The sequence below is a fragment of the Melopsittacus undulatus genome, chromosome 11, assembly GCF_012275295.1.
Source record: "Melopsittacus undulatus isolate bMelUnd1 chromosome 11, bMelUnd1.mat.Z, whole genome shotgun sequence".
Classification (NCBI taxonomy): Eukaryota; Metazoa; Chordata; class Aves; order Psittaciformes; family Psittaculidae; genus Melopsittacus; species Melopsittacus undulatus.
Window position 1 is genome coordinate 16843110 of NC_047537.1, and position 27965 is coordinate 16871074.

A 27965-nucleotide genomic window follows, 5' to 3' on the forward strand; every position below is an offset into this window, starting at 1 on the left:
TGTCAACAGATTGGCTGTTGTTTTGCTTGAGCGTGGCCACAGTGTCCTCCCCCACAGCCCATACGTGTCCTTAGATCAGGGAGAAGCTGTTGCACAGAGGACTAGACCACAACGTGCCCCAACACAGGAGAGATAAATCAAGGCAGTTCCCTCCCCTGCACAGCACAGGCTGAGCCATGCTGATGATAAGGTGCTTCTTCCTTATCAGAAGAGAGCAGCAGTGGGTTGGTGCTAAAGCAATGTCTGATGCATCCTGGCATGAAACCCGGGGTCACCAGCATAAATGGGACAGCAGAGCAAGGAGAAGGTGGCAGAAACAGAAAAGAGGGTGATGAAAAGCTGCCTACAGATGTTTCTGATTGTACCAGGCAGTTGGCCCGAGGGTGGGATAGGACATCACCTGATGGGCAGGCTGCAGGGCATGCACCTTCCTGCAGCGTGGCCATGGCTCACATGCAAAGTGTATCAGTGCAGCTTGGAGGTAAATGGCCTGCTCTTCCTGAACGGGAAGCAAACAAGTGTTTGAATCAAGATCCTCCAGTCTGGCTGTAGGCAAACCAAGCACAGTGATCTCGCTCCCCTCCACTCCAGGCACTGAGGTCATGGTGTTTGGAGATGAGATGATCCTGTCTCTCCACAGGATGAAAGAGGGCAAACTTCCCCCCAGGCAGGCAGCATCTGATAGACCTCAAATAGACCCATGAAGACACCCACACGAGTTTCCCAACCTATTTGTCACTGCAGTAAGCTCTGCGTGCCTCTTACCTAGGAGGTGACTTTAATTCACCAATGTGTTTGTTAGTGATGCTTTATGGAAAAATAAGAGAAGTCGAAGGTTACCATGGAAAGTGTTTTCACTAACAACCCAAACCACAGGCTTGCCAGTGTTCAGATGCAAAACCAGCAGATGCCTTCAGCCTATTTATGGATAGTGTTGCCCAACCTAAGGGGCTCTAACCAAGACAATTGAAGTTCATTAGTTCTGCTTTCTTAGGAACAGATAAGTAAGTCTGTTGCTGTAAAGAGGAATTCCATTATGTTAATTATGGCCCAAGAGGAAGCCCTTCATCTTGAGAGAGCAGGAGCAGTAAGAAAAACACTGCTTTGCAAGCACCTGCCCCACCTCTGTCCTGAGTCACCTTCAGCCAAGGATTTTCATTAGGTGGCAACAAGCACGTCCTCACATAATGCTGCATACGTGTGTCATTTGCTTCTCATTATACAGCGGAGTCAGCACATGTGAGCAAAGTCATTTTTAATCCATCCTTTCTACCCTGATTCTGCCGCCAGATAGGTCACGCTGTAATTGTGCTTCAAAGACTTCATGGTGAGCATTTGGGAACTGGATTCTGGGGCAGTGGGTGGAATACCTCCATTAACCTCTGGCTGTACAAAGTGCACACACACCCCTAACTACTGAGAGATGTGGCACCAGCCCTGTGGCCAGCCCCAATCCTGCAGTTAGCCATGTCTTAATGCACAGCAGCCAACCTGTGATGCTGCACTGAGCAAGGCTCAAGACAGGGACACGTTAAGAGAGGAAACATTGCAGAGCAAGATCTTAACATCAGTTTTGATTGAAGACCTGGGTTCTGGGCAAGGTTATTGCTCACCCAGCCACTCCCTCTGACACTCTAATTGTAGGCACCATCAGTGGGATGGACACATAGCAGCTACAGAGCGGTCCAACACTGCATCTCTGCAGGTTGTTATGGAGCTGAGGCAGGGGAAGAATCAGCAGGGAAACATTTCCCCTCCTGCCAAGGATTTCCAGGGAGCTCACAGGCAGGACACAGACAGCTTCTTAGGGAAGAGCAATTCAGCAGGGAACAGGGCCAGTGCCAGTGGAGGTGGGGAAAGCTGCACTGCTCCTGCTTGGGTAGACAAACAAGGCAGGAGTGAAGAAAGGCACCAATTGAGTGCTCGGCTCCAAGTGTGGTTCAAAGAGTATCGAAAGAGAAAAGGTCTACAAACAATTTAAACTGCCATAAAAATAGAACTGCAGCCAAAGGTAGAGCTCCAGGGCCAAAGCCTCCCTGTGTTTTGCTTGCACTCTCCTCACTGGCTCAACATTTAATTCAGACTCTTCCCCTCGCTCCTGCAGCCTCGCATAGGAAGAGGAGAATGGGCAGGTTGGAGACAATTCCAGGAACATGCTGTTCTTCCCATCTGATCCTGCCAGCAGCCACTCTGCACTGGAAAAAGCTCATGAAACACAACAGGAGAGGTTAGGTACAGGGCTTCTGAAATGCTCCCTTAGATGTACTTAGTGTTAAATCACAGAATCATTTTTAAGAGCCTACAAAAGGCTGGATTGACATCCCTGGAAGTGGAAGCAATGCTGCAGGAGAGGGGTTGGGACAGGCTGAAGACAGAGTGAACCATTTCCACTATCCAGTAGCCCTGACCAGTTTGCTTTTAAAACTCCAAGTAGGATGAGGGGGGAACCTTGAACCACGCAGAATAGGATGCTTTGCCTACAGGAGGCTGGAAGGCAGCTGGGGTCAAAGCAGGAGATAGATGGGTACTAAATGGGGTTTAGGTCTTTGCAGAAGCAGTTATTGAGCCTCTTAGGATCATCTTAGCACAGCTAAAAGAAACTCCCATTCTCCAACAGGCCCACAGGAGGAATCTTGCTGAGAGACACCTTTAGAATCGCTTTCAGAGGGATTTTGGTCCTGTATACTTCAGACCTGTATTTGGGGACAACCCTGGGGTCTCAGAAGACATCTCTGTCCTATCCATCTTAAAACTTTCTACATCCCCCTGAGGAGATCATCCTGTAAGTCACTCCAGATGCCCTCCCTGAACCTCAGAAACAATTACATAAAGGAGGGATGAGGCAAAAGGAGTCACTAAGTGGAAACTTTTTATTTAAAGAACGTGAGGGCCTAAAATCAAAATTGGGGTAAGTAGAAAGCACAAAAGAACATGGCCAAGAGGTTAAAGATCCTTGTGAAGGTACCATTAATGTAATGCAGGTTATGGGGAATGATGGGACTGAACAAGGGGGGAGAGCTCCTGTACCTCCCTTGAGACAACACCTGCAGAAGTGGCCCACCCTTAGGAAAGCCTTTATTTCTCAGGAGGTGGGCTGGTCCTGTCCCCTGCGACTCCTCGCCCCAAGCTCCCAGGCAGCACAATTCAAAGCATCAAGCAAAGCACGAAAGGGGCATCCAGCTCTTTAGAGCCATTCCCAAAATAACCCCATTGGCATCGCAGAGAAGAGCTCCCAGAGCCTTGCCTGGACACATGTCTAAAAAACTTCCCAAAATAGCTCCTGCTTCCCCTTTGAAAAGCATTGCGGTTCCCAATGCCTCACAGGAACTCTGTTTCTGCTCAGAGAAGCCACAAACTAAGTGAGCAGCCCAGAACTGATCTATGAGCACATCTGGACTAGCTGAAACCGGCCTTATGGAGAAGGAAAAAAAATAGATTTTAAACAGCATATGTCAAATCCAGGGACCTTTATTTCTCTGGAATGGAAAGAATTTGCCAGCCTGGACAAAAAACTGCAGGCAGCGATTGTACATTCTTTCAAATAAAAAAGAAGAACACACACACACACACACACAAGAGTTTGGCTCCATAAATTTCTGTCATAAGAAACAACTTTGAATTGTACACCAAGCTTTTTACAAAGCATCAATGTTAAGATGTTTTACCGTGCTCTATCGCATTCGCGGCCATTTACACAGAGTACGTCATACCAAATGCTACATCGGCTTAAAGACAGCTTTCAAAATTAGTATTAAAAAGATACAAAGGCATGTTGGCTTTCATTTGGGTTTTTTATTAAGACATGGGTGTTTTCTTGGTTTGTTTTCCTAAGGAAGTCACTAAAAAAATATAATAACTTAATTCATAAGGACAAGATTGGTTAAAATCCAGCCTTGCTTGCGTGGCAGCCTTCTGAGCTCGTACCTCTGTTGCTTCCATTAGTCTAACTGCAGGCTGCAGAGGTGTCCTGCGGGGTCTCAGCCTGCACTCCACATCTGTCCGTGCTCTCAGTTACTGGTTTTGTTCAGTTTTCACGCTGGCCAGGAAATATTCCCAGCCAACCACTGAAAGCACTCGCTCTTCAGCCAAACGGGGGACTTCAATCTGGGCCAATTTCACATGGGTTTAGCCCTTTGTCTTTTGCCTCTTTGTACATCCTTTGGAAGTCTTTAAAACGAGGGGCACAGCCTAACCTGGCCTCCCCAAAGTGCATGCGTCCCGTGAAAAGGAAGTCCCCATCTCCTGGTTTCACCCCACACTCCAGCAGGGTCTTTATTTGTCCTCGCCAGTTCCCACTCTCCCCTGTGAGCTGGAAGACTTTGCTCTTCTGCCTGTACAGTTTGTTGACACCAACGTGGATTATGGATTCTTGCTCCTCTGCCTCATTTGTTACATCCTGAATGGAGCCTCTGATCACTGGAACAGAAAAAGGACATAAGGAAGGATTACTCAACTCTAGAACCTCATTCTTCTAGAATAGTTCTGGTCCAAACTCAGCCCCATGCATCCAGGCAGTTCAAGGAGAACCGATTTCACTACAGCAGCCCCAGTTTTGGTCCTTTACTTCTATCAGTAACCTCCAGTGTATATTTCTATTTGTTACAGTTTATATTTGTAACTTGCCCAGCAAAGGGAACACACATATTAAACACAAAAACGACTGCATCAGAAAAATAGCATCAATCATGATAAAGAGTTCTATCAGCAAGATACATGGTTAAATCTCCCTGACAACATACTTTATGTTATTTAGCCATTACAGATACCAGCTGATATTAATTTCCCCTTTAAAAAGAGAAGCATAGAGTATTGAAACGTTTGATTTTTCTTTACGAGTCCATTTTAGGGCAGCAAGTAAAAGCCTCTCCTAGATGCACCCCTGTCTCTGAACATCTACTTCCGTTGTGGTTGCTGGGTCATTCTCTGCCTACCCTGGGGAACACAGAATGACCCAGAGTGGACAGAGAAGTGCTGGCTGGGCAGCATGGTTTTGAGGTCCTTCACACCATGTCATCCTCCTCCCTTTCCCATGCACACAGCTCGTTTAGACCATATTCACCACCTGTGGAAGTTGCCAAGTGTAAGTAGGTGTCTATCAGCGTTCACGGATGTCACCTTCAAGTGAGCCACCCAAGGAGAAGGGAGCAATAACTCACCAAAATCACTAGTGCAGACAGCCAAGAGGACCTCAGTGTCACTGCATGGTCGGCAGGGAGCTGCAGAGAAAGGGAAAGGATTAGCAAAGGATTAGATGGTGGTAAATAAATAAACCAGTATTTAAATTAACCAAAAACAGGACACACACATACACAACACAGGGACAAGTGGTCCAAAGCCCTGTCAGGCATCACTGTGGGTACAAGAAACGGAGGCTCACCCTAGCCCCTGTGAGATTCTTGTACTTAAGCAGGAATATGGATCTCTTTAACACTCCTGCTGGGATATATTATCTAGCAAACGCCCCCCTACTCTCTGTGCTTATGCACAACCTATTTTGATGCCGGGTGCATTTGCAGCATGCTCTGCTCTAAATTCAAAGCTCTCAAAGGCTTTGAAGACCATGTGCCTTTTAAACTGATGGCAATGCTTCTTTCTTACAATTTCTACCAAGTGTTGGGCTATTTCACAGCCATTTAGTCTATCACCACATCAAAGATCCAGGAGGTTACAGAGTGGGGGAGGCAAAGAGAGGAGGGGAAAAAAAACCCCAGCGCATGTGTTTGAGGGCGTTGAGGCAAAGCGGAAACTCGAGCCGGTATCTGCTAGAGCTCAAGCAGCACAAAGACCATTTCCTGTACTGCTGGAAACATTTGGATATCTGCACTAATCTAATCAATGCAAGAATGTGGCTCCTCTTTGTACTCAGCCAGCGATTTCTGAGGAGAAGGTACTGTAAGTCGCAGTACAGATGTTTCTATAATACCCTGTTGAGCTGAGGAATTTGCTTACTATCAGGGTCTGCCCTGCCCAGCGGTGCTAATTAAGTCTGTCCACTGGTGGCCCAAGGATCAGAGCCACGGCCTTGGCTCGATGTCATCTCGAAGCAGCACTTCCACATCACTCAGGAAAAGGAAAACCCATGGAGCGTGCTGCTCTGCCTGGATCAGCGCAGGCAAAGGCTGCGGCAAAGCAGGGCTCACGCTGGAGATGAGGCGAAGCAGCGGAGATACGGCATATTCATCACCCAGCCCACCATCAAACCCCCAGGCTGAAGCTACCGCGCTTCCCACCCCCAAAAAATGCAGGTTTAGAACCTCAACATCTGAAAACACTTAGTCACCAGATTCCCAAATAGTCACACCCTTCCTCTCACCCCCACCCAGAGAAGTTTATCCATTGCACTAAGTAGATTTAAAGCAGTCTAAACAACACATAGCTGATGCCTACAACACTCGGCTATTAGCCTTCCTCTGTTAGACAACACAAGCCATTCTTTAAACGTAAGACATAGCAAATCTCTTATTTTTTCCAAGGTCCCAGAAAGGCAGTGATCCAGAAAGAAGGATTATTGAACCAAATCCACCAGATCTGCTCCAGTCAGATGATTAATACAGTGTAACACACATTCTCTTTAATCCTATTAAACAGCAAAATGCACATTTCTGGTCAGGGATATTTGAAGGAATAATTCAAGCAGGTTAAAAAGCTCCAAAAGAAGAGACAAGGAATAGGCAAAATAGTTTTGCTAAAGCATCTGGACCAACTGGGCATTTCTATTTAGTCAAGTCTGAATGCCTCTAGGTCCTTTAGAAAACAAGTCAGCCTTTACTGCTCTTCTTTCCCCTCAAAGCATTTCGGCTCTCTTTTCTGTAAAACGTTTGGAAGCTGTTTAATATCACAAGAAATACAGAGCCAGGCAAAGTCTGGACATAACTGGAATACTGTAATAAATTCAGTCTGAAGATATTTTTAGACTCAATAGGTTTTGATAGGTGGCTAGACCAAATATTAGTCACATAACATCCTACTATGGAATTGTTTCATCCATGGCACTTCCAAATTCACCCAGAGCAAATGCCTCCCTCTGCCCAAATCAGGACCTGAGCTAGAACAACCAAATGGAGAGAACCTGCACCCCAGCACAAATCCTACAGCGTTTTCACATGGACAGAAGCTGTAGAACAAAGCACAGCTGATGGATGCCCTCAAAATCCACAGCTGGATTTCAGATAGTTTCTTCAGCAAAGTTCTAATAATAAAAAGACATCTCAGCCTTTTTAAGTCTGAGTGAAAACAGTCTTGGTTTAGATCAGACATCTCTGTAGTTCGTCCAACCCCATCAGAAAATTGAAATGACTAAGCCATTTTTGTTCTCAGAAGGAGTGCAGCACAAGCAAGAGCATTTAAGATGAAAAGCAAAACACTTTAAAAGTGGTTCCCCTTCCATTTAAATAGACTGACACCATCATAAATCAAATTAACAGATCCTCGCATACACACAGAACCAAATAAGTTTAATTGTGGACTCTAGGCAAAATCCTGCATCCTTTTTAAATGCAAAAGGAAATTAAAAGTGCTCAGCATTGCTCACACTAGATCATTACTTATAACCTGCTTCAGATCCATGCTGACTCACAGCAGTTTGGTGGCATGCAAGCTTATTTAACAGCCATTTACCACCACCCATCACTGCAATACCAGGCATATGAAGAACAGAAATCCTTTTCTGTGGAACAACTCCCACATCTGCATTCACAGAGTATCAAATATATCTTGCAAGTGGCAAAACCAAGGTATGCAAGCACAGATGGAAAGCGGGTCGTGAAGGATTACTTTCGAGGTAAATGGACCATTAAAAAGCAAATAACATTCACTCGCTACAACCAAAGCTTCATTCCTGTACAGCCTCAGAAAAGAAACAAAAATCTTTAGGTGGAGGCAATGCCTGCACTTTCTTTTGAATCACAGCCATTAAGGAATCTGTGTGTTGATGCCACAAGTCAGTGATTTTAGCTGCAGTTCAGCAGTCGATCATCCCGGGACCTGCAGGTGTTTTCCTTCATCAGCAGGTCAAAACAACACACACACCTCAGGAGAAAATGGGAAGCATCCTTAGAACTAAAAGCAAGGAAACCAAAAGCAGCACTTCACTCATGCACAATGGGTGAAGATGTTCACGGGCTGGGCAAGCAGGCCCAGTTACTAAACAAGATGCTGTGTTTGCTGGATACCCGACTCCCCAGGGATGTCTCAGGCTGCCCAGGTTCTCACATCCAAAAGCAAGTCTGTGAACTTGCAACAACAACAATATCAACGTCAGCTGCTCTAATTCCTTTAAACTCGATAAGCCAAAGAGCCTTAATTCATACAGCAGCAGGGGAAGGGTGAAAAAAAGAGAGAGAAAAGCAACTTTTTATTGAAGCCCTCTAAAGCCCAGATGCCTATAACTCAACTCCACCGCCGGTGGCATAAAGCCTGCATTGTGCAGGTCGGCTGCCGACTCTCCTGGGAATGCCTTTGATGGATTTTGACAGTATCCTGACCTGAAGTAACCTGAGGCAGCCCTCTCCCTCCACCCCCCAGTCCCGTGCCTCCAAAGGCCTCTCTATTCACCTCCCCGCAGAGGGAGATGTAATTACATCATTCCTCACAAGCCAGCAGTCATGTCCCAGCTGCTTTGAGCGATTTGCCCTCTGAACCTGATGTTACCGAGAGGGACATGGTGATACTAACAATAGACTGCACTTGTTGGCCAACAGCTTTGTCAAACCCTTTGCTGGAGGTTGCTGGTCCTCTCCACGGGGAGGCAGAAATGCTCAGGAAGAGAGGGACATGCCCCAAGGAGATGCCACGAGCTCCAGAAGGTGCCAGCTAAACCAGCATGGAGGAGTTATCTAGAAAGGATTTACTGTGAGGGTGCTGAGGCGCTGGCACAGGGTGCCCAGAGAAGCTGTGGCTGCCCCATCCCTGGCAGTGCTCAAGGCCAGGTTGGACCCAGGGGCTTGGAGCAAGCTGCTCCGGTGGAAGGGGTCCATGCCCATGGCAGGGGTTGGAGCTGGATGAGCTTTAAGGTCCCTTCAGCCCAAACCACTCTGATTCTATGATCTCCAACACTGGGGATGGATTTAAGTGCACCATTACTGCTGCATTGTAGCATGAGTCTCCTCTGCCTCGAAAGCTGTGGATAGTGTTGCCGTCCCCTCCCAGCACACACACACAGAGCTCCAATCCTCCTGCCTTTGGTTTGCGACATTTGCACGCAATCCCCCTATCCTCTGCAGCCAGGAGATGGGGGTTATTTGAAGGGCAATCATCATGGTTTAGGATGACAGCTCTCTGCAGGACACGTTCAAAGTGAGACGTATTGGCTCTGGCTGCAGGCGTCACGGAAACCACATGAATGGGCCTGATCTTTTGAAACATTTGTGTTTCAACAGCCACTCATGGTTACAACTGACCTTACCTTACCCCAAACCCAGCTTCCAACCCATAAGGAAGAAGTCTTCTGTCTGCCTTGAATGTTCTGAACGTGCTTCACAACCTCATAGCTATCAAGAAGACCAGAGGAACGAGGCTGCTGGTCTCTACGCACTGTCCCAAAACTTGACAAACTGAGCCCCAAAGACCTTCTCCATCCACCCCATCTCTGAGTAGGCTCAGCTGAATATACATCACCGCTCTGGCAGCACGCACAGGAAGAGAGACGCCCTTTAAGCAGAAGTGAAAATGTTGAACACAAAGCAATTGCAGAAAACCACTTTACCGAGGAATACCCTTTGGTTTTATTAAGCAGCCTGCATACGCGTGCGGTGAGATAGAGGTGTGGATGGTGGGGGAGGCAAACAGAGCTGGTTTATCTGTGCTTCCAGTTTCCGTGGCATACATCACCCACACGTCAGTATTTCTGAATAACCCTTTGAAGAGCAGTCAGGGCTTTTAAGTCTCAAAAGCTATTGAGGAGGCCCAGGCAGGGCTGGGGCATTACTTTCTGTTAGTTCTAAGTTTAAATCTTTTGATTAAAACAAACAGTCTTTTCTCTTGCATGCTCAGCAGAAGACATCAAACGGGTCTTGTCACAGACCAGGTTGATTTAAGCTAAGCCAGCCTGTACTGCAGCACCTCAAGCTGTACCAGTGCAAGGCCACAGCAGCCCCATTTCCCAGATGAAAGCTCTCAGGCTGACATCAGCATTAGTTCATATGGAACCAAGAAAAATAACCACCCACAGCCTTCAAATTCTTGCTGGCAGCTCTGTAATTGCAACCGTCCTGGAAAGGGCATCATAGGATGAGTCTCCTTCCTGGAAACACGGGGCGCAGACTTCCGAGAGCAGATCATAAAAATAGAGATGTGGTTTCTCCAATGATGGTGCATTTCTCAGTCATCTTTTTCTAAGGCCTAAGTAGAAATGACTGTGTCTCAACCGGATCAGTGACTTAGCTGCGAGAAAAGAGTTTAAGGGCAAACGTATGTGCATGAAAAAACAGTATCTTGCCCTGATCCTACTTTAACTAATTAAAAGTAGAATAAATCCTTGTAATTATTTCTGCCTCAGTTTGCTCAAGCTTCCTGGCTGAAGAGGCAACACTTCTGCCATGAAACAAACCTCTCACAGCTCATATCCCAAACAAAGACCTGCCACTTTGCAGGGGAGGTGGACAAGACTTCGGCAACCGCTCTGGTTTACCAGGCACCTTCTTTCTAGATACACCTTCAACTTTCCTCACCCCCTCAGAAAGCTCTTCCTGAGCAAACCAAAATAGCATTCAACCTCAAAACACTCATAACCCCCACACTGAAACACCATCTAAACTACATCAATGCACCTCCAACTTAAAATGAACTTGCTAGCTGGAGCTCAGGGCAGCAGAGCAGCATCCAGCACACCTGCATTTAACACAATACCTGCAGCCACGCAGGGAGGGAAAACAAGGCCAGATGACACAGAGCATCTCTGCAGCTGGGCTGGAAGTTACTGACACCCAGTCACAACACACAGAGGAGCTCTCTCATCACTCTTTTTGTTTTACAAGGTTTTCCTGTCTTTGGATGGGATAGGATTACGCAGCTTTCTGCAAGCACTGCACTTTTTCCAGCCTGTCAGTAGGAAAACACCAAGTCAGGGAGCAAGCACGAGAACTGGACTTGTGCTGCTCCCAGCCCCTTGGCTCAATAATCCTCAGACACAGGATCCAAAGGGATTGTGCTTCTTCGATGAATAGAAAGTTAATGCTATGAATAACATATGGAGAGAGTTTAGTGCACTTCTGAAGGCAGAAGAATTCATCCCCATGTTTGCTAGGAAGTTCATCTGAGCCCCTGAGCTGAGCAGAAAAGGCAGCTCAGAAAAGGATCACGAGCAAAGACACAAAACTCAAAGACTCCCTTCTTCTATGGCCAAAACACAGCCAGGACTTGGTACGGGACAAGATGGTGATTCAGCAGCTGGACCAAAATCATGATGCTGCAATGGACATTCTCCCCTGACCTCTTTGTGTGAAGCAGGAACGTTTTACCTCTTTAGAAAAGAAAGTGTCAACTCCAGCTCCTTGCCTTGGCTCGTTTCTAACATTCGGTTCAACTTGCACATGTGCACAAGTTTCCAGAAGTGACTCGGAAAATACAGACCCTGGCCAAGAACAATTTAAACCTGCAAATAAGTTTAATGAAATGCAGACTTTCATATGCTGGGGCATGGACTGTGCCAAGAGAACTGAGTTAATACCACTTCCTTCCTGCAAAGAAAGGATAAAAAAAGCATACTGTAAACCTCACCGTCAGAGATGCGATGACCTTTGTGTTCTGAGGAACGTGAAGACAAGAGACCATAAACCAGAAATTTATCTGCTCACAGAATGTCCTCCAAGAGGTTATTAAAGCCCTTAAGTACCAAAGAAGACTATTTCTGTAAACAGTGTGAGGAAGAGATTTGGTCCTACACAAGCTCCATTTGCAACAGCTTTCAAAATGAAACTTGGCTCAGCAGATACAGAGCACGTAAGGATCCGCTGGGATTGCAGAGTCGATGCCTTTCTGCTGTTCCAAGATGCAGCACCCATTCTAACAAATGAGCTGAAAGGTCAGCAAGAAACACAAACAGCCATTTGTTTAAAAATGTAAAAAAAGGAATGAAAAAAGGCACAGAGCAGTTTTTATTCAAGCAGCATTAGACACATGAAAAACTCTACCTCCAGGCACCCAGGAGACATTATGAGAAGTGTCACATCTTCAAGACACCTCTTTCTATCCCACCTCCTCTGGGCTGTGTATTGCTTCATCAGGGAAAAACACTGCCTGTCCTGAATACCACCTCTCTCCTGCCATATGCAGCCAACAGGCAGAGCTCAGCCTCTATCAGACCCCAACTCTGCTGATCCCAGAGCAGTGTTCAAAGAGTAGTGCTGGGCTCCAGGCTCTCACACTGTTGTGGCAAACCCTGCTACTGGGGTGGGCAGCAACGTAATGTTAACAGGAGCAGTGCCAGCTCCCAGCCAAGCTCCTACACTTACCCATTGCATCACCAGCTCTATAAAAATCCTCCGTTACAGTCAAGTCTGCAACGTATCATGTCCAAAAAGCCCTGCTCAGCAGATCAGGCTTTCAGTAAAATTCCTTCTGTCTGGATTGCAGCAGCAGAGAGTGAGTGCAGAAGACAAGAAGTGTCTCTACAACTGTGCTAGTCCACGTTTCTGTGCAAGCAGCATTTGTAATCATCTGCTTCCATTCCCCCCTTTCTAACTGCAATTAAAAACAGTCAGAAAGGTAACTGCTGGGAAATCCTCCTGCTGTATGTGCACAAGACACCAATATAAAGCCATAAAAAAATACATCTATTCGCCTCTCTCACAGAAAACACCCCTCTCCTTCCTCAAACCTACCGCTGCTGCCCAAGCAAAGGGGATTAGGAATGGGAAGTGCTGGGGGGCACAAGGATGTACAAGTTGCTGGAAGCTGGAGGTGCTTCCCAAAGGGTTGAGGGACTCCTCGATCTCTCCTCAGTCATTTTGACAGGGGAAGAACTAAACCTCTCTCCTGGCTGCCCCAGGAGAACCTGCCAGCACAGGCAGCATCACACCTCCACACTGCCCATCCACCACCCGGCAGCACAGCACCAAAGCAAGTATTTCTACTGAGTCAAAACGCACAGAGGTTTATGGCTTGGCTCATCCCCTCCTAAAATTCACTCAGAAAAGGCTTCTTTTTCCTTCTACAGAAAATGTCATTCCAAAGCCTTGTAAAAGCACGCACTAATCGGGTCTAGGAAAACACCAAGCTACAAAGAGAGTTTTGATGTCTTGTTTGGTTTTGTCTCCGATAGCTAACAAAACACTCGGCTGAGATGTCACACAGGGCTTGCAAGGCAGAAAATGAAAAGTAAGGTGTTTTGTACTGCCATGCCCTGGGGAAGCTGTGCAGACAGGCGCACGGCTCTGGTGCCAGAACTTCTCTCTGCCCCTGCCAGGGCTATGGGAAAGGCTGGAGCCAGCACCTACTACCAGGCTGGAAACCTGCCAGGAACACAAAGCCTTCCCTCCCTCCCCACCACTCTCTCCTTTTCGGTCCGGTCCATTAATGCCTCCTGTGGAGCAGGGGAATAGAATTAAGTAACAAGGGTCTGGTTAAAGTTAAACCCTGAGAGTGCAGTAATGACAGATCAAAGATTAAGTGAGTCTTAAAAAAAAAGAAAGCAAGAAAAAGCAGCCAATCTGCACTCCCATCCACACAGGTCCTCCCTCCTGTTTCTAGAAATCAAACTCTTTTTGGTGTGGGAGAGCTCTGAAGGAACAAGGGCAGTCTTCATTCTAAAACTGTGTTTATTTGATCAGCCTGTTCTTGAGGAGGACTGCGAAGGGCTCTCATGCAGCAAGATCCTCAATGCTGGAACACTGTCCAGTTAAACCCCCAAAAAGTTAAAGAAGGGTTTCAATGTTGTTCGTGCACAACAGGAAAAGCTTTAAGATAGGCACACATTTTCTTTCTTAACAGCACACGTTTCTTTGTCATACTGAGATCATTCACCTGTTCTACAGAAGCTTGGACCTTTTCCTATTCTTTTAGGTTTCTCACATCCACTCACGTAGATGAAGTTGGTGTAAAGCTCCTAACAGTACCAGTGGGGCAGACTTACATCCTATACAAACAGGGATGATCCTAGGGTGGTTAAGGCAACAGAAAGCCAGGCTCCAAGTGCGTATCAGCAGTAATGATCACTACAAGTCTCCCAGCAAGCAGGGCTTCAATCCAGAACCACCACAGAGCTTATGCCTGTTGCAGGAATCAATGGTCAAATCGCATACAGAATCACAGAACAATTTTGCCTGGAATGGACCTTAAAGCTCATCCAGTTCCAGCCCCGCCACAGGCAGGGACACCTTGCTTGCTTTCTCCAAGCTCCATCCAACCTGGCCTTGAACACTGCCAGGGATGGGGCAGCCACAATACAGGAGTCGGAGCAGTGCAGAAAGATACCTGAGGAGTGTCCATATAACTCATACCAAACAAATCCTTCCACAAATTTGGATCAGCAGCAGAAGTTCATGCTGGATCAAAGCTGTGTGTCATATGGCGGCAGCTTTTTTAACCCAGTATGAAGCCACCCAAGGTCAGATTTAACATCTCACAGCTTTGGGTCCAGGGTAGCTTGCAAGTATCGTGCAATACTGCAGCGCGTATTATGGCTTTTAGAGCAGATGAAGGTGAAAGAGATTTTCTGTCGTGCAAATTAAGCCCCTAACAGAGGGAAAAACTTGGCCCATGTTTTTCAGTAAGTTTCTTATTCCTCTGGGAAGGTGGGGGGTGGGAAGAGGAATGCGGTTCCCCCGCCCTCCCATCCCTTCTTTAACTACAGCCTCAGGAATTAGCAAACTAAACACTTTTGCAGAGCAAGCACAGAGCATTATTAAAGACTGCCAAGCAACTCCGTTGGATTGCAAATCTGTTTGTGGGACGATCTTCTGCAGCACATAAAGGTCAGAGCGATGCAGAGCCCCAGCTGTCCGGACAATACACCTGACTGCTTATTGGTTTTGACTGCCCACTGAGTTGAGAAATAAGCTAACGGCATTTGTGGCCAGTCTAGCAAAAATAAGCTATTTTCTTGCCCCCTCTCCCCTGCAGCTGTGTATTTATCATTGCAGCTCCATTGTCACCTCCTCTGCCCACTGCAAAACCAACTCTGGTCCTGGCAGCATCAAAAGACAAGCAGGGCCAGAGGAGACTGTTGTCAAACGCATTTTCTTGGGGGAAGGAGATTAAATTAGGGCATCCTAATGTCTGTGGGCTTTTTTTAGATGAAGGCTTCTCAGTTCAACACTTTTCACCTTGCTGAGGCTCGAAGCCCCAAAACATCACCCTTGCTCAATTTAGTAACATGAAGAGCATGTGCGTTCCTCAAGCACCAGAACTGCACTTTGAAATCATTTCACACAGGAAGAAACTCCAACAACTTTGCTCTCAAACTCTCTCTCCCCTCCCCAGCCAATCATTCGCAGCATATCTGACCACTTTTGGCACATGAACAATAACAGCAGGTTTCTAGCTCCTCAAAATTAATCCCACTCCAAGCCCTGTTATACAGCAGCCGGCCTGATCAATTTATGTGTTGACTCATGACACCCAGTTCAGTGATATACCCTCAAAATCTAGCTTAAAATGTGCTTTTTCAGAGGCAAAAAGGCTTCGTGAACACAGTTTACTCTTCTGTCAAAAGTTACTTTTTATCTGGTTTTGTATCATCATTTACTATGGGAAAATACATGGAAGTTACTACAGAAGATCCTCCTGCAAGGAAGATGAGCGCACAAAGAACTACTCAGAAAACAACATCTCCTAAAGCAGGAGTGTCAAAATGGTCCCTTACAAAGCAAATAATTGATGTCTCTTTTGAACAACTGCATTAAAGGCTGGTTTCTGGTGGTTTCCTCTTAAAATTTGCTGCTGATCTTTTAGAGAGAAAAAGCATATAAATTAACAGCAAACTAGCTGTGCTGGTGAGCCTACCTTACATGCCACCCAGACAATGTGTACTCAGACTTACAGAACAGACCCTTCAACTCTGTTGCTCATTATGCATTTCACCATCAAATCTTTACGGGAGGAGCACATATCAATTGTGCTCTGTGCAAATCGAACCAGACCACACTTGCTTTGTTTTCCCCATTTTTTTCTGATGGCAAGGGGTGCACTGGAACACACAACCCTGCCAACCCTACAACACAGAGCAGTACTCCCACCCCTGCCACACAGCACGATGCCGGCATCTCAGATGGTCACAGTGACTCAAGCAGAATCTGTGCTGAGCATAAAGGTCATGGGGACTTTCAGTTTAAGTGTTCCAAATGCCTCTTTCCATCCATCACCTCTTCTGCTAATGGTGGTGATGAGCAGAGCAGGGACTGACTGTGGTTTCCATATTGCGAATACTGGGCAGAGTGGGCACACCAACCACAGCTTCCTGATCAGTGGCCTCTGGGACAAAAAGCAAGAACATTTCCACTCCAAAAAGAAGTGGGAAATACTCCAGTCCACCTGCTGCTTCGGGCTACAGACCTTAGCAATGCATTCACCCTCCAATAAAGAAATATGGGAGTATGGGAGCGACCAGGGGAAGTCATGACATTAGGAGCCTATAAACTGCAATGACAACAGCACTCTAGGAGAATACCTGCAGAGAGATGGCAGAGTGGTGCCCCACCTTTGCCAAACCCAAACTGCAGTAAAGATCAAAAGTTAAGAGGGGTGCTTCAAAAACCATTCATTGGTAGAAACACCAGCATAGCCCAAATACTTCTGAGCCTTCTTAATTTCCAAGCTGTTTTCTCAGGCCAGTGAATTAAAAGCATACAGGAAATAGCTGGATACTGTTCTTAATTAGTTAACTGGATTTATCCAGTTTTGCCTTGTTTTTCAGATACCCACTCAAGTGCTGGACCTCCTATGTGTTAATATTCTCAGTCAGGTACCCAGCATTAATAAAGAAAACGTATAAAACAGTTACTAGAACCTGCACTAAGTTGGTAGATGCCATCAAGATAAAGGGATATTTTTGTTAAAGTTTGACTTCTTTACTACACAAAAGTGGGTGGGTAATGAAAGATCTTCCAATTTAGCCCTTGAGCTCTAACAACCAAATTACAGACAACCCTGTGAGTGTGCAATGGGAAAAGCAAACTACACAGCTTACACAAAGCTGGATGCAGTGCTCAGACACACTTGAAACACAGACTTTAGGAAGGAAAATAATGGTTGGTTGGGGTGTGGATGGGGAAGGATTGACCTTCCTCTCCAAAAGGTTTGGTCAAACCTACTGATTCTTGTTGCAGGCTACTTGAGCAGAAGCTGAGGAACTTAAAAAGCAAATTACTCAAGGGACATTCACACTTTTCATAGGAATTTAATCCAAGCAGCTTGCTGTGGTGCAAGGCAGACCTAGACCAGGCACATGTTTCACTAGAACTGAGAAACTCATGAGGGTCATCTCTTTTGAAAACCTCTAAGGACTACATGGCCAAATGACACTTGCTGTCTACTTGCCAGTACAGGCAGTAGAGTGAAGAGCCAGGGTGTTTTCTTCCAGCACAAGCAGAAAAGATTAGAATCAACCCAATTCAACAACTTCAACAGGTTCTGCTGCTTCTCAAATGGCCTCTGGCCAAAATGTCACAGTGCTTCAGTACTTCAGCTGGGCAAACACCAAGACTTGCTTGCAAGCATGAGCTAAAGTTAATGGCCCATCAGGGTGGATGGAAATTACATAGGGGTGCAATGCAAAACCTAATCTGAAATCAAAAGTACTTTCAGTCATCCATCACTTTGGGTATCAATAGGAGAACACACCCATCAACGCATCTGAATCGGCAAGGTGACCCTTCTTAGGGATTACTCCCATGAACTAGTGACAAGCACTGCAGCATGCTTGCCTTCACCCACCTTAAAACACAAACGCCCAGAAATGTGCTTTTTTGCTTGCTACCATCACAGTAAAAACCTTCCCATACCAAGTTTCAGCAGTCTGCATTAAAACCTACCAGTACACTACAAATATCTCCTACAGTTAGGGAAGTCTTAAGAGAATGTGATAAAGCAGACTTAGACTAGCCCAGAAAAGGGTTAAATCCCCAAAATCTGGAAATTGTGAGACTTCACTGTGTTATTCAACCTTCCCCAGCAAAGGGAAAGGCCAGTTCTGAACCTGCTGTGTCTTCTACTGAATTATTTGCTAGACTCTGATTAAGTGGGAAAGAATGACTGTAAACTAATAAAACTTGAGGTTTTCTAATTAAACCACAGGCGCCCTGCCAAGCATTGTTGATTTGTTGATGCACCCTTCAATGTCAGGACTCTGAGGACACAACAGGTCATTAAAGTATTAAACAGATGACTTATACTCTTTAATCAGAGCTCCCATGCCAGGTTAGGAAGGGAGAGTAAAATTCAAGGGCAGAGTACAATAATTATCACCAGGAAGCAAACACACCAATTAGGGAAAGCAGAGAGAAGTTGTTAGCAAGTAGTTATTGCACAAGGAAAGGGCTGGATTACTGAGCCCAGCACACCTGGGTCTTTTACTATAGTCATCTGCCCCAGTCTGCAGCCTTAAGAAAACTGCAATATCAGTGACATTCCTTTGCCAGCAAGTGCTGCAAGTGCAAAGTGAGACCAGGAAGAGCGTGAGTTTCCTCCTCTGCCCAGCCCTGCCTGCACAGCTCAGCCCCCATCTGCAACAGCATCTCACACCTTTGTCATCTCTGCATACATACTGCCAGCTCTGCTGAACTCCGTCAAACTGCAACCGACACGAGCAGGCTTGTTTTTCCAGTGTGAAACTGCCAAAAAACACTGTAAGCCACATTTGAGAGCAAGGGACCCAAGCACAGTTGGAGAAACATGCAGGATCTTAAATCCAGTTTTCAGCTCCTTTAAGGTCAGCACTTGCATTTGGCTTGAGCCTCCTCTCTGATGAGGGAATCACCAGTGATTTCAGTCCACGGGCTGTAAACTTCCCCTCCAACTGAACAGCTCAGTAAAGGGCATTTCTTTGGAGGTTTCACACAATAACTAGAAGCAGCTCCAGAAGAAAGAAGGTCTACGAACGGCAGAGAGCCCTAGATATATTGCTCTATGGAAGCCTCACAAGGCAGCTATTTGGCAGTTTCCCCAGACATATAGATATTTATAGGTGAATAAAAGCGCTCATCTGACTGAGTAGTGGAAAGAGTCATGTATGGCATTTCCATCGCGTTTTCACCCCCCGCTGCCCTGCCCCAGTCTGGGGATCCAAAAAAAGGCAAGAGAAATCATTTAAAACACAATAGAGATCCCCAGTTTGCCCCAAAGGCTCTGCTGATGAACTATGAAAAAGCTTCTTCTGTCCAAACAAGACACTTGGAGCACGAAGCAGATAGCCTACCACATTGTTTCATACGACAGCACTGAAATTCAACCAGTGTCTATTACAGCTGAAAATACAGCAGTCACAGAAAAAGTGATTTAATATGCCTATCAAAGAGGAAGGCTGTAATTGGATGCAGTCCTCAGTCTGACTTCGGAAAGTCTCTGAAAAACAGTCCCATCAGCTTTAAACACCTCCCCAAGATTTTACATGGAACGAAGATGACTAAAACCACAGCAGTTTGTGCTGGGTTGTGATGTAAAGTATGGCAGCAGCAAGTCCTGGGGATTTTAGCACAGCTAAGGGAGAAACCATATCTATGTGCAAACTAGAACCAACAGGGGTAGGCAGGATTTCTCATGTATTGTTTTACTATATGCAAAACCAGTTTCAACTTTTGGGGGGAAAGCAAGTAAATATAGCTCTTTTCTTGGTAAGTTTAAGTCACTTATCATAGCCTGCCTGCATCTCCATTCTCAGCTTGTCAAAGAAAGGACTGAATCTGGGAACATTCTCCAAATAACTGATTAAACAATGTATTTAATGTCTTCTACAATGGAATTTTACTACATAGCTAACATTCTGCACAGCATATTCATCTTTGCAGAAATGATCTTACTGTGAAAACAGCTCTGCAGCAGACCCCGTACTTCTTTTGCAGCACTGGTAAAACACAGAAGCAGAGAAGTCTGCTTAAAACACAAAACACTCAATAGTAAGCTACAAGTTGCATACACAGCAAGAGCAAAGAAGACAACTTCCATATTTTAATATTTGTATTTATAGGGGTTTTGTTTTAATAGCAAACACGCCATCTATCAGTTATCGGGGTTACTGCATTAGTCCTCAGCCAAGTTCCTCCTTGCTAAGAACTGCTCATCTCAGACGAACTAAGATCTGTACAACAAAAACCAGCCACACCTGAACTGGCGTGCCAACATCTAAATGCTAACAGGGTGGCGAGTACACACGAACATACAAACTTCTAAACCCAGAATCCTGTTGTGGAAGGGAGCAAGGGGAAGGGAGAGGATGGAGCTCAGCTCTGCCATCACTTACCCTGAAAAGGAAAGAGGGATGTAATGCCTGGAAGATGCAGGTGCCGTTTAACTAAGCCACACTGCTGTTTCTCAAGTATGAACTCAGGCAAAGCATATGGTATCACTACCACAGAATCTAAACAGCTTAAGTATGGTGTCTTAGGCTCACTTCACACTGGGTTTTACCTGGGGTCAGTGTGCTGGGAGGACTCTTCTCCCTGCAGCAGGCCTGCCTTCACTCCCTACCATTTCCAAAGAGAAATCTGGTTGCCACTACGGCCTCCCCCTTTAAAATACCTAAAGCTTGAAACCTCCCTCAGTCACCTGGGACATTCCTTAGGCTATTCTGGACATTTCCTCTCCTTGGTTTTGGGGATAAAAGCTAGAGGCCAGGCTGAATGGAGATGCATGAACCAGATATACCTATCTAAAGAGAACTTCCCTTCCCCCTCCCCACCCCATCCTCCACAAATGCTAGTTTTTCTTCTTCTCAAGCCATTTAATCGATTAGCACAATTAGGTTACACCTAGAGCTATTGTTCCCAAAAGGTATTTAGCTTGCTATTTGGTATCAGACTTTAAAGGCTTTGTAAGCTCTTTCAGTTTGTCCACTCCCCCTTCCTACAAGCTTTTCGTTGGTGTAAAACTCCTCCCTACAAAACTTGCTTTTTGTAATGGTTGAGAAAAGACAACACTGGCATTGTAAAAGTATTGTCATGGTGTTGAAGAGCTCTGCCACGGCACAGTAATGCTCAAGAGTGTAATAAGCAGAGCTGAGGAAGGAACACACCATTTTCCTTGTTAAAAAAAAGCAGCAATAATTAGGTCAGCAAGTAGCAGTAGTTGCAGAGGGACAAAAAAACCCACGGAAAAGGAGTTCCTCCTTGTTTCAATGTTTATTATTCAAAACATGCAGCGGGGTCTTAAAAACTGAGTAAAAAAGTAGTTAGAAAACTGTTACAGCTAGGCTCGGAAGCCCAGTTCACACTGGAGTTCAGTGCAGGGTAAAGCAAGCTCCTGTGATTCACCCCACGCCTGCAAGGGGAGAATCATTCACCATGTCGCCCTTAAACAAATCATTTGGAAGGCAGCCTATGCTACCAGCTTCCAAAAAACAACAGCAAAAAGAAAACAGAAGAAAATTAATTCTTCCGCAATAGCCTGTTTATAAAACATGTCCTTAAAAGCACATGAAATTCAGACCCAACACTTCCCCACTCACTCACTCAGCCATCTGTTATGCATCCAATACAGCACGTGAAAACACAACCAGTATCCCACAACTCACCAGAAACTGTGTGCAAATCAGATGCTACCCCCTTGCTCATCAATTCGTACTGGAAGCCTGTAATCTTCCTGCTAATGTCCTGCTGAGGAGTGGCCTCAATAAACAGGCCCCCCTGATCATAGCCGAAGCAATACACTTTACTGGGGCTGCGATCTCCATCTCGGACCAAGAGTTTCAGTTCTCCAGTTTTTTCCAAATAAATATTTGCTCCTGCAGAGTCCTTGAAGGGCTTTATGCAAACAGTCAAATGTTTGTAAGAGGCAGGTGAAGTATTGGGTCGCAGGTTGACTATGAGTGCTCCCGTGGGATACATCCACTCTATTGACCCTTCAGAACAGCGGAGGTAGACCTGTTCAACATCCTTCTTGTGAGACTCGTGAGTTAAGCCACTGGGGGAAGAAAGAAAGAGAAAGTTAGAGAAATGAGAGCAATGGTAATGTGACTGTCGTAACCTCAAACCTTCAAAGACCCACATCAACAAATGCAGGAAACCTATGACACTATTGAGTATTTGCCTATCCTGCTCAGCAGCACTCGGAAGTGCTTGTCTCTTTCAAGACTGCAACCTTAACATTAGGAGACAATCTTAAGTCATCTCCCAGAAGAAAAAGTCAAACCACTCGTAATTGACTTCAAAATGAAATAGGATATAAGCACATGATCAAAAGCAATTAAATTACTACAGCCTCAGTTACTGCCCGTCAGCTGAGCTGTGGCAAATGACTTGGTGCATACTAAGCAAAGCACGTACACCTGAACTCCCTTCCTGGTGGCTTAAACCAGCACCTTCTCCAGCTTCGGACTCCACCTTTTTCTAAGTACTTTGTTCCCCTTCCAAGTCTATATTCCCAATGGATCTGAAACTGGGAAGGATGCCAAGCTCACCCTGTGAACTAGAGCAAAGGGATGCTCTGGGTGCTGCTGATACCCTCTGCCCCAGCTGGGCAGCCCAAGTCTCCAAATTGGGAGGTAAGGCAAGAAGACACTACACTTCTCAGCCACAGCTGGGGAAGCATCAAACTATGCTGCTTTAACTTTCCTGCTCCCTCTATTCTCCCCGGTTAGGTTAAAGTTTAGCTTTTCATTTTATTGCCCAGCTTTGATGGGCTGCAAGCAGACACACAGCTATGGATATTCAGCAAGAAAGAGAACATGTGCCCACTCACTATTGCTGGGGCACAGGGCCACCATCAGTCTGTGCCCTTATGAACACCATGGCACAGAATCAACAGCCTTTTTGAGAGCTGGTGATCATAGAAATAGGATAGGAGGACAACAAAGAGATCCCAGGGCCAACTGCTAGTGAAAGGAGAGCAAACTGCCATACTTGGGCAGGATGACTAGTAAAGCCCCATGACTTGTCTGCCAACAGACTACACTGAGGACCACTCTAAACCAACCGTTTGTTGCCTGTCATTTGATGCTGGACCAATTCCCCAGGTTCTTTATCCAGAGTGACTCAAAGCACTACTAGAACACTGCATGCTGTAGGCACTCCAGTTAAAAGAAAAAGTTGTGGAGAGCCTGGTTTATTGGCTTCAGAGTTGGGCCATTAGGCAAAACCCCTTTGGTCCCAGTCGCTGTCCTGTCACAAACCTATTATATGAGTAAGGGCAAATCACTTTACCACCAAGCTTGTTTCTCCTCCTCCGCTTTGAGCACCTAGCTCCCAAACAAGCATCTTTTACTCTCTGTAAAGCACCACTCAAAACGGGACTATTCAACACAGCTCACGGGTCTGCTTTGCAATACTTCAGAGAACTTCACAACATTCCCACTTGTAGGCAGATGAACAAAGACAAGGAAAAAAAAATAACTGAAAAGAATAAAGTGACTCGTCTGAGGTTGCACAGGAAATCTGTGGTGAGGAACGTATTTGAGTGTAGTGCAAGTAATGACAACAACTTCTGGTTTCTCCACAGAAACCTCCAAATACACAGATCGCCACCCCAAAGATATATTCAGGTGCTGAGCCTGGTTTAAATTCAAGTCAGCATTTAGAAAGTAACAAGAAGCCATGCATAAAAGAAGGGGGGGGGGAAAGCCATATGGTTTGCATTTACTGTTGATGTGACTCATTATTGTGAGTGTCAGTGTGACCCATTTGATAGAGGTTACATGAGGAAGCTCAGGAAAAAAGTCATATTTAATAACAACGGTGCCTGCAAACATGTGCTTTTGAACCATCTTGAAAGCCACATCAAGAACACAGATGAGGAGAAAAGAGGGACAGGTTTTTGACCTTTAGTCTTTTGCCCTCAGATTCAGTAGTACTTAACACATTCAGGAAACTTAACATGCAATGGGATATTTCAAGTTGACTGTAAATCCACATCTGGTCCACAAACTCGGTTTCACTACAGCATGCACACGATGCCACTCAACAGAAAACACAGAAGTCTATTTATGTGCAAGCAGTGAGTAAGTAAAAGTCAAGAGTGTAAAGCTTATCCCTCAGCAAAGGGGCAAAAAAACTACCCTCACTCATCACTCGCTCCTTCTAAAGATATCAAAACAAGCAGCAGAAGTTTTGTAGGACTTATACTGGTAAATTCCATGCTGAAGCCTGAGTGGTTAAACACAAGGAAGGCAGCAGGGGCAAAACTCTGAACTCATGCAGTGAAACTGCTTTTGCAAGTGATCCCAGCAACACTGAGGCACTGAATTTCTGCCAGGGAAAAAAAGCTTTAACATTCATTTTGTTCAAACGTTCATGCAGTTCAAACAAAACCAGGGTGGACTCTGAAATTATCTTCTGAAAGCCAATTATATCCCACAGGCAAGAGTGATGCCATTAGACAGATACATCAAGCACAAGTACCTGCACACATTAAGCCTTATAATAAAGGATGACTCAAAAGCAGATTTCAAAATACATGTTCACATTACTTAACAGCAACCACCACCATCCAGTAAAACCTGTCACTTTGCTTTCTGTCTAAATGGCTTGTCACCACACTGAGGGATTGCTTAGCATCACGTTTAGTTTCCACTAGCCAGTTGTCAGATACACCATGTCCATAAAATAATGGAGGTCCAGGAGACTCCCTCCCCACCTCCAAGCTCATTTGAGCTTCGGTTTTTCACGTACATGGCAAGGAGATAGGGCAGCTCTTTCATGGTTACAGTGATGGATGAGCAATCCATCCTCCCTTTCAAATCTGTGCTGTTTATTGGAACTTACTTCTACAACAAGTACTACTTCCTCATACCAGCCCATGAGGACATCCTGACTCACTGCATTTGTCTTCTCATTCTTCTCCCTTTCTGTGGTTTCAGCCATCCCCCTGTGTCTTCCCTGGAAGATCTATTATGGTATCAGTGCAATAAACTGTTATGCTGCAACAGGTCTTATTTAAAGAAAAAGGGAGCAGGAGGAATATTCACATTGTCTACTTTAGCTATTTACTTTATTTATTCTATTAAAGATACTCTGAGGAGCCCAGAAATACTCACGTACTCCCAGCAGCCCTCTGTGAACACAGGGAACTTTTGCTCCTAACCCCAAGTCCATCTAGGGAGCATCCAGACTTCCCTAGAGCCTCCACTGGTGCAGAGGGTGAGATGGATGGACATGAGCAGCCACATCAGAGCTGAATTCTTGCTCCTACAGCCTACAGTCAAACCCGCCAGAGTAGCATATTCTTAGTGTGTCACTGAAATGCTCTTGCCCAAAGCATCGAGAGGTCATTGCAGTATAAAAACCTGAAGTTACAGCAAGAGTAATAAGCAGGCACACACCACTGTGAAGTTTCTGCTTTCTTCTGGACAAGGCTTTCCTGGAAGCTCTCTGCCAAGCTTTTTATTAAGATGCTGCTGTGGCCTACTGAGTGTACTTAAATTGCAGGTGTCAAGCTGTGCATTGCATCAGATTTCCTTGGAAGTGTGGGGTATCTACAGGAATTCCAGCAAAGCTCTTCACTCTGCTGCAGGATATAAGCTTGTCACTTCTCCACAAGCTAACGGGAGGGGGGGGGGGGGGGGGGGGGGGGGGGGATAGCATATCCAGAATATTCTAAGATTGGTGCTTTCAATATAGACATTTATACAAAAGATGAGAAAACACCTTCAGGTTTATGGTAGGAGGTGACCAGACTCTCAAATCTGCCAGTACAAGAACTTCACTGTGGGAACAAAGACTACATTTTGGTATTTCAGCTCATAGGGCTTTCAAAGCGAGTTGAGGTAAAAAAAAACATCACATGACTTCAAAACACTATATTCCACATAAAAAAAAATCCTTTCTGACCCATAAAGCTATTAGTATCCACATTGAAATATTTAATTAGAGGGTATTTTTCTAGTACACCAAATTACCTTTCCTTCCTTCTCCACTGCTGGTCTTTCAGGACAAAGCAGATGCTATTTAACAGCCTCAGGAGCTCTAGCATTGTTGATGACACCTGTTTGCTACCAGTAAGACCAAAGCCAGCCTGGTTTACTTTATCCCCTCTCAAGATTCTTGTCCACCCTGGCTCTGGTTCTACCTCACCCAAGTGAAACCACCCAGACTGAACAGTGTAGGAATGCAGCTTGTCCTTCCTTGTGCCTCCTTCCCTGTGCCTCCAATAGCATCATCATGGAGTCATCACCACTTTGCTCACCAGAGCAACGGCAGGTGAGTGAGTCCAAGCTTGTACCACCAGTTCACCCCAAACTCAGTCACAGAAAACACATTGCCCCCTTAGCTGATATGGGAGGCATTGCTTATTCCAGCCCTGCTCAGATGGCATGGGCAGACACTGCTTGCTTGAAGAAAACAGGACAAAAATAAGAAAGAAATAAGACAAGACTTGTCATCATCCCTTTAAAAATTATGCCGTGGCACCATATGGTAAGAGCCAGGTAAATATATGCAGTTGAGATGCTCAGGGAGGAAAGCAAAATGATACAATTAGGAGTTTGCCACAGAACTAATAGGGTTTGGTCCCGATCGAACAGGCTCGCCTTCAAGAGGATTCACTGGGATTAGCTATACATCAGTTGTAAAGAGTCAAGAAAAGTTCAGAAAAGATGTAAATACCAAGCATCTGCACAGTTTGGACAGTGACAGATAAGAAATTACTACGGTGAAAATCAATCCAGCTGTTTCCCTTCCATGAATTCTCCCTACTGCAGAATACCTTACCGATACAGGCAGGCTAAAGGTTTATCTTAAAGCAAGTCAGATTTAAGCAGCACATTAGAGTCCAAACGTTTTACACTGCGAGAACTGAAAGCCCAACCCAGCAACACCTGCCTGTTAGCACAGTCGCTTATTTAAAAGTAAGCACAGTGGAGGAGGTCACAGACCCAACCACACACGCTAAACTTATTACAAGCAATTAAAGGCAAGATAATTTGGGAGATAAACACTTGAGAACTGGAGAGGTTTCACAACCCCTGCAATTAGAATAAATCAGGAGTGAAGCCGCTGCGCCAGCCCCCGCTCCCAGGGCTCAGCATCATCTCCATGCCCTCCGCAGCACGGAGTGCGGGATGATGATGCCATCCCGGGAGCAGGGCTGACGCCAGGCGGGGAGTGCGGAGCTGCGGCGGGTGCACTCCGCAGGTGCAGCGCACCCGGGGCCGGCCCCAGCGAGCCGCGGCGGCCGGAGAAGCCGGGTCAGAGAGCCGGGGCCGGCGGACGCGCACCCGGAGCCTGCCCGGCCCCACTGATCCACCAGGGAAGATGGTCGCGGGGAGAAACTTCTCCGCGGCGGACATGGCACCGCCCTCCTCGTCCTCCTCCTCTCCAGCCCCCCGAGCCGCGCTGCCGGGCGGGGGGAACCCAAGCCCGCCCCGGCCCCTCCATCCCTCCCGTAGCCGCTGCCCCCCGCCTCTCCGCGACCAGCGGCGCCGGCTCCGCGGGGCAGGGCTGGGAGGCAAAGCCGCGCCAGCCGCTTCCCCGAGTCCCGGCCGGGCACCGCGGCTCCCTGCGCCGCTCCGCAGCGGGAGGGCTCTCCCTTTTGTGTTCGGCACCGACTTCTTCCCCCGGCGGGGCGGGGATGGACGTGGCAGTCCCCGCTCTCCCCCTTAAGCCGCTCAGCTCGGCGGGGTCTCTCCTCACCTCCCCTTCCAGTTGCACAGGTCGCTGGAGTACTGAGCCGCGGCGCCCAGCAGCAGCCGCAGCCCCAGGAGCAGCGGCAGGAGCCCGGCGGCCGGGGTGCTCCGCATGGTCCCCCCCGGCCCGGTGCGAATACGGTGCAAGGCGACGCGGAGCGATGCAGCGGCGGGAGCTCGCCTACATGGCTGAGAACGGAGCAACTACCCCATGCCCGGCTCCACGCTGCGCTCCGACTCAGCTCTGAACTTCGCAGGAGCGGGC

At 46.4% G+C, this 27965-nt stretch overlaps 1 protein-coding gene across 1 annotated transcript; it reads right to left on the bottom strand.

Annotated features, from left to right (window-relative positions):
• Window positions 1-3452: 3452 nt before the first annotated feature.
• On the bottom strand, window positions 3453-27965 carry METRNL (meteorin like, glial cell differentiation regulator). Its single transcript, XM_005144234.3, has 4 exons — window positions 27708-27965; window positions 21659-22047; window positions 5157-5216; window positions 3453-4416 (listed from the first exon to the last, which is right to left on the bottom strand). The coding sequence occupies exons 1-4, from the start codon at window positions 27812-27814 to the stop codon at window positions 4100-4102; spliced, it is 873 nt and encodes a 290-aa protein (XP_005144291.1). The 5' UTR covers window positions 27815-27965; the 3' UTR covers window positions 3453-4099.